Source organism: Sardina pilchardus, chromosome 19 (assembly GCF_963854185.1).
Source record: "Sardina pilchardus chromosome 19, fSarPil1.1, whole genome shotgun sequence".
In the NCBI taxonomy this organism is placed as follows: domain Eukaryota; kingdom Metazoa; phylum Chordata; class Actinopteri; order Clupeiformes; family Clupeidae; genus Sardina; species Sardina pilchardus.
Window position 1 is genome coordinate 285,001 of NC_085012.1, and position 7,500 is coordinate 292,500.

The 7,500-nt window shown below is 44.9% G+C and overlaps 1 protein-coding gene across 1 annotated transcript in view; it reads left to right on the top strand.

Annotated features, from left to right (window-relative positions):
- The window catches only part of si:dkey-225n22.4 (collagen alpha-1(XXI) chain), a 68,817-nt gene that overhangs the window by 13,579 nt on the left and 47,738 nt on the right, over nt 1-7,500 (top strand). The window contains exons 9-13 of the mRNA XM_062521846.1: nt 376-429; nt 1,177-1,230; nt 2,574-2,627; nt 3,290-3,343; nt 3,792-3,845. Of these exons, the coding sequence (XP_062377830.1) occupies nt 376-429; nt 1,177-1,230; nt 2,574-2,627; nt 3,290-3,343; nt 3,792-3,845 (270 nt within the window). The remainder of the gene's footprint in view (nt 1-375; nt 430-1,176; nt 1,231-2,573; nt 2,628-3,289; nt 3,344-3,791; nt 3,846-7,500) is intronic.

The window sequence follows — 7,500 nt, forward strand, 5'->3', positions numbered from 1 at the left end:
TGTACCATATAAGTAGTATAGTCAATAGCACACACTGATGTCCTGTCAATAATCAATTAGTAATCACTTACTCCTACAGCTCAGTATCAGAAGCCTGAAAGGAACATGCCATGCAAGTGGGTTGCTCTAATTAGCCTGTGGCTCCCTTTTAGCTGCAGGCTAACTGATTTACAGTAACCCACTTGCAGTGAATTATGCTAAGCTATGCTACGCTACGCTAATGGTGTCAGACTGGGTTACATACGTAACAGTGAAGAGAAGGGCTTGTATCCTCTATCTAACAGTATATAAGCTAATTTCTCAAAAAGTGAATTTGCTACATCTGAAACGACTATGATAATCCTTCCCGTTCACAACTCATCTGTGTGCCCACAGGGCCTGCCAGGGCCAGGAGGAGAGTCCGGGGAGCCTGGGGTGCCAGGGGTCAAGGTGGGGTCATGACCTCTGCTCTCCAACACTGACTGACCTGTTGAATATGATACAAATTAGATTTTTTTATTTGTACATTTTTTTTATTATTATTAATTTATTTTTTTTATTTGTGGATATCAAAACACGCATACAAATCATGTAATACTTGTGGATCACTGTATGCACATTTACAAATATTATTGACACAAATTTAACTCCATAGTTGAAAGCTGAGCTCTGAGAGTGTCAGTTGATCAATTTGTTTAGTTTAGTTAGAGTTTAGTTTGGCGGTAACTAGCTAACTAGCTAACTAACTAACTAGGGTATTATACTGAAGTATTGCACCGTACATAAGGGTGGATCGTGAGTGATTGATTGTACATGCATAAAAAGGTCCATCGCTGAGCTCCGTCTGGTTGGCTCTGCAAGATGAGGCGGGAGACCCAGGGGTCAAAGGTTACCTCAAGAAACAGAATACTGTCGGCACAGAAAAAGCTAAAACAAAAACTGAAACTATCGGTTTCACCTAGCTTGAGTTGCTGCTGCGGCTAACAGCTAAAGCATCCAGGCAGCTACGGCGCTACTCTCTGGGGGCATGTGCATCAGCTCCTACAGTACGCTCATGCCCCCAGAGGGAAGCACAAGAGCTGCAGCATTCTCAAGAGCTGCACTATAATATGGAATAATAGTTTTTAGCAAGTTTTTATGATGACAAGTTCTCCAAAAGTGTGGCTCTACAACTCTGTGTCTCTCGTCACTTCTCAGGGAGACAGAGGGGAGCAAGGCCTTACAGGGAAACCAGGCCCACCAGGACCCAAGGTAAGAACTGGACCAGAACCAAACATTAGTGCTACTGTGGCCTCAGGTAAGAACTGGACCAGAACCAAACATTAGTGCTACTGTGGCCTCAGGTAAGAGCTGGATCAGAGCCAAACATTAGTGCTACTGTGGCCTCAGGTAAGAGCTGGACCAGAACCATAGTGCTACTGTGGCCTCAGGTAAGAGCTGGACCAGAGCCAAACATTAGTGCTACTGTGGCCTCAGGTAAGAGCTGGAGCAGAGCCAAACATTAGTGCTACTGTGGCCTCAGGTAAGAGCTGGACCAGAGCCAAACATTAGTGCTACTGTGGCCTCAGGTAAGAACTGGACCAGAGCCAAACATTAGTGCTACTGTGGCCTCAGGTAAGAACTGGATCAGAGCCAAACATTAGGGCTACTGTGGCCTCAGGTAAGAACTGGACCAGAGCCAAACATTAGTGCTACTGTGGCCTCAGGTAAGAACTGGATCAGAGCCAAACATTAGGGCTACTGTGGCCTCAGGTAAGAACTGGACCAGAGCCAAACATTAGTGCTACTGTGGCCTCAGGTAAGAGCTGGACCAGAACCAAACATTAGTGCTACTGTGGCCTCAGGTAAGAGCTGGATCAGAACCAAACATTAGTGCTACTGTGGCCTCAGGTAAGAGCTGGATCAGAACCAAACACTAGTGCTACTGTGGCCTCAGGTAAGAGCTGGACCAGAACCAAACATTAGTGCTACTGTGGCCTCAGGTAAGAGCTGGATCAGAGCCAAACATTAGTGCTACTGTGGCCTCAGGTAAGAGCTGGACCAGAACCAAACATTAGTGCTACTGTGGCCTCAGGTAAGAGCTGGACCAGAACCAAACATTAGTGCTACTGTGGCCTCAGGTAAGAGCTGGACCAGAACCAAACACTAGTGCTACTGTGGCCTCAGGTAAGAGCTGGAGCAGAACCAAACACTAGGGTTACCATGGCCCCCTCAGGCTTCCCTGGGACTGCTCAGAACTGTCCCGCCTGAGGCTCCACAAAGGCCCCTCTGTGTGGCCGCCTGAGCGCTCGTGTCGGGGGGGTTTGACGAGACATTTCAAACAAACTGGTTGGGGCCAGTGGAAACAGGACAATGGCTACTTGCTAGAGGTGATCTTTGTTTTAAAAACATGTGGGAGGGGAGCGGATTTATTTTTACTTGAGGCATATCAAAACTGGAGACGCTGGGTGGAGAGAGATGAAGAGTAAACATCACTGTGGCTTGAGCCAAAAATACACAGACGTCAGACACGCGTGTGTGTGTGTGTGTGTGTGTGTGTGTGTGTGTGTGTGTGTGTGTGTGTGTGTAACACTGTTTTCCCTCTCTGATCCCAGGGTCCGAGTATGGCGCGATCAAACCTAGGAACCGTCGGGATGCCAGGAAAGAGGGTACAGTCATTTCCTGTGTATTAGACTGTGTTTTATACTAGTACTCCGTATGAGTACAGTCATTTCCTCTGTATTAGACTGTGTTTTATACTAGTACTCCGTATGAGTACAGTCATTTCCTCTGTATTAGACTGTGTTTTATACTAGTACTCCGTATGAGTACAGTCATTTCCTCTGTATTAGACTGTGTTTTATACTAGTACTCCGTATGAGTACAGTCATTTCCTGTGTATTAGACTGTGTTTTATACTAGTACTCCGTATGAGTACAGTCATTTCCTCTGTATTAGACTGTGTTTTATACTAGTACTCCATATGAGTACAGTCATTTCCTGTGTATTAGCCGCATTGTGTATAAGCCGCAGGGCAGTGTTTTATGCAAGTTAAAATAAACAAAGCTATATTAATACCATATTAACTGTTTCCATGTATTAGCCTCATAGCTGAAGAAAATTTGCAAAATCAATGTATAAGCCGTGGCTAATAGTCAGAAAATTACGGTAATGATATTTGGACAATGACATCATGCCTGTATTGTGTAGACATATTTGAATTATCTGAACTGGACATCCTCTGAGATGTTGAGAGTTACCATAGGGTCTGTTGTTTGCAGTTTATTTATAAAATATTGAAATGTGTTGTGTTGATGGTTTTCTATTTTAGGGATTACCAGGAGAAAGGGGAACCACAGGACCTAAAGGAGACCCCGGACCCATGGTACAGTATGTTTCCATGGATACGCACTAAGGAAGAATAGGGGCTACAGTAGCACTCATATGATCTCATCATCACCAGCACCATGCAGCGTCAGCACATTAACGTAATACTCACTCCAGTGTTGTGCCATGTCAGGCCAGGAACATAAATCAACCCTGTCTGCCAGCCAGATGTTAAACATGCATGTTTTGCCTGTTTGGAAATGCTGTGAAGTCCTGCTGGGGGTCTTCTTCACTAGCTGTGCAGGAATAGTGCTCTAATACTGAGAGCAGAAGGCCTCAGCGTTGGAGGGGGAAAGGGTCTGCTTTCTCCATTCCGTGCTGTATCCTGTGCTCCTCATTGGAAGTGGGAGGAAGCGCTAATCACTGTAATTATGTTTGGGTTGGCACTTCAGCCAGGGATCGATCGTGGGCCCTGTTTTAGGAGGTTTTTTTCTCTCTCTGTGCAGGGGAAGACGGGGATCGCTGGCAGCGATGGGCTACCTGGACCTGCTGGACCAAAGGTGAGCTCGTTTTTCACTTCATGGAAAATGGCTACAATTAAGATAAAACAACACGTAAGAAAATGGCTTGCTGCTGCAGTGTGCATAGCTCAGTGATGAAGAACTTTTGTCATATCGACACAGTTTGCAGCTTGGACTGAGATCCTGTAATGCTGTTTAACCAGTGCCTGTTCGAACCACGATTCAAAGCCAATAGTGTCGGCATCCATATTTGTCCTCTTCGGGACAAAGGAGAAATGACCGATTTGTGCACTGGCTCATTATGCTGATATCTAGCAGAAGCACGTTTGCTGCTGAAACATGGTAAGGAGAGAAGAGAACATGAGAAATAGCCGTGACCGTGCGGATATCATTCACTGCTTCTGCTGCGGGTCTGTGAGAGGGACTCTGGGTTTCGGGTTCCACGTGTGCCGTTCCGCATGTCACAGTAACACTTCGGTGCCATATGAGCAGCACCTGAGCAATTTGGTACTTTTCCCGTCATTACCATGAAGGATGCCCTCGGAGGACACACACTCAGAATGTGCGCCACCCCCCCTCACCCCACATACGCCCCCCCCCGCCCCACATACACCCAACGCTGACGCTGTTCCTCTGTAATAAGACGTGTTTTGCCGAGCTCGTGTTCACACTCTGATCCGCTTAATGGGAAACACATGGCTGGCTGCTACCGCCGACGCTGGGTGAGCCTGAGCAGCCTCCTGTCCCCCCGCTTGTTAAGTGGCCTCAATTAGACAGCAGAGGCCCCGCGTCTGCACTGCAGCAGCTGACCCAGAGGGCCTCTCTGGGCAGCCTTTACAGCGGGAGCCTGTCACGTTTACACGCTGTGCTGTTGTTATGGCCGCATAGAGCATGATGGATTGGGGCCGGGCCTGCTCTGACTGTTCTATTTGTAGTTCTAGAGTCAGCATCATCTCAACTGCATTCTGTCATGGTTTTATGGTTCTAACCAGAGCCATATAGATACAGAGTTGCGACAACCCGGGTACAGAAAATTCGGTTTGTGACGTGGTTCGTGTAACTTCAAATAGTTCAAAATAGTTCCCGGAAGCGATTGACTGTTCGTTAGAATAACCGTCTTTTACTGTCTGTTAACGAGAACGCTATTAGTGTTCGATCCTAACTTCCGGGAACTATTGTTGAGAAAATATGGAACATTAGCGTCAATGGAGTTGTCGCAACTCTGTATCTATATGGCTCTGGTTCTAACTCATGATGTTATGGTTCTAACTCTTAATGAATAGTTCTAGAGTCAGTATCATCTCAACTGCATTCTGTCATGGTTTTATGGTTCTAACTCTTAATGAATAGTTCATGGTTCTAACTCTTAATGAATAGTTCTAGAGTCAGCATCAACTGCATTCTGTCATGGTTTTATGGTTCTTATTGTTAATGAGTAGTTCTAGAGTCAGCATCATCTCAACTGTATTCTGTCATGGTTTTATGGTTCTTATTGTTAATGAGTAGTTCTAGAGTCAGCATCATCTCAACCATAGATATATATATATCTATGATCTCAACTGCATTCTGTCATGATGTTATGGTTCTTATTGTTAATGAATAGTTCTAGAGTCAGCATCATCTCAACTGTATTCTGTCATGGTTTTATGGTTCTAACTCTTAATGAATAGTTCTAGAGTCAGCATCATCACAACTGCATTCTGTCATGATGTTATGGTTCTAACTCTTAATGAATAGTTCTAGAGTCAGTATCATCTCAACCATAGATATATATATATCTATGATCTCAACTGCATTCTGTCATGGTTTTATGGTTCTAACTCTTAATGAGTAGTGGACACCCTGACCCTTACTGCTTACGCTAGCACCAGCACTTCAGGAGACCTTGCAGATTTCTTAACATGAGCAACTTGAACAAGAAGCTGTTGCAGCATCTGGGCAATCTCTGAGGAATATTGACATTGTCAACTGCCTTAGAAACATCTCTGATCCCAGTTTACATTCTGTTGCACATTCTAAAACTGATAGTTCCGGTCCTTGATTTTGATTGGCTGAATCGTGTTCGATGCCGGTGTAAAACCCAACACAAACATATACCTTGACCGCATTTCGTTCTGATGCGCTAACACAAAGTTAGAGTAGCTGTGTCTCGATGTCACATGGCAACCATTGAGATAAAGGAAATAGATTACTTGGCGGAAGAATGATTAACAAATTATGTTACATTTTTTGTTGCTGTGCCTTCGTTTCATGAAATCTTGCTGAGTAGACGTAGTAACAGTTTAAGAAAAGCAATAAGCCACTCGAGTCCGTTGTTTGCACTGATTTTAGAACAGCTAAGGGGGATTTTAGGCACTTTGCTTGCGCGTCGTGCCTAACAACGCCTCTTAGCTGTTCTAAAATCAGTGCAAACGGCGGCCTCTCGGGTCTTATTGCTTAATTAAACTACTGGATCCTTTGTGAATTACTGCAAACACATCTTTCAGCAGTGCAGCATCCCAATCAGATACGAGTCTGAATGGGAGGCAGATGGGTTATTCACCTGGTCTCTCTCTAGGCTCCCTCATCTGCAGTCCAGCGCCATATCCACCCTGTAATCTGCTCCTGGAATCGGCATGTTTTCCTGCCCATTATCCCACCACCCACCACATGATGAAGCCAAATCGTGTCTCTGTGAAAAGCAGGACTTGTGACGGAGCTGCTCCTACAGTATCCCACAAGAACAATAAATAGGAAGTGTTTGATAAGGTTTCAGGGAACATTGCACTGCCTAATCATTCACAGCAGTCCACGACAAAGCTCCTTAGCACTCCGTTTACATTAGCGTGAATTCAACTCTGTTTAGAGGATTAGCAAGTCAAAACAATGACTGTGTTTACATGGAAAAAAGGCGAATGATTTTTTTCCTTCCTGAATGTAATTTTTGGGAAAGACATCAGGTCTCAGACTGGGGGAGACAGATCGCCTTTTCTCCTGTAACTGCTCCCTCGGGCTACATGTGCATAGCGTTCCTCTTAATGAAGCTGTACGTTTAATTTTCCGAAGTTTCCCCTAATTACGGAAAGTAGCCTACCCTTGTCAGTATAGGCACATTTTTGTAACCTGTTCTTTCTTAGAGAATATGTTGGATTCCATCCCGGTTTATGAAACCACAAGAAAGCAGAGGCTCATTAACGTTAAGTAACTCTAAAAGCGTAATTTCCTTCTTAACACGAATCTCCTGAAGAACAACTAACAGCTAGAGTTACACATGCAAGATCACAATACATTCTGCCAAATGCAAAATGTGCTGGCATCTGTCAGTGCCAAAAGTGATAGAATCACAGAAACTGGCCTCAGGCATTTGGCAAGACTGTTAGTAAGGTATTTATTAGACCAATCAGATATGTGCAGGAGTGTGACAGGACGTGATGTCACAGGATTTGGTTCTGTATTCCATCATGTCCATGACTGAGTGAGGGGACACTCAAGGAAGGTTGTGTCGTGTGCCTCTTAACAACGGAGACAGTGCTTGGCTGGGTGAACCGAATTTGGATTTTGCCTGGCAGCTCATGCTTGAAACCTGCTTCCTGTCCACAACCTTTGGGTCCAATCACAAACTAGCTTATCCAAAAGACGCACTCGGACCGTTGGTCTGATTGGTTGAAGGACTATCCAAGCATACGGAGTCATTTGAACTATGCCCATTGATCAC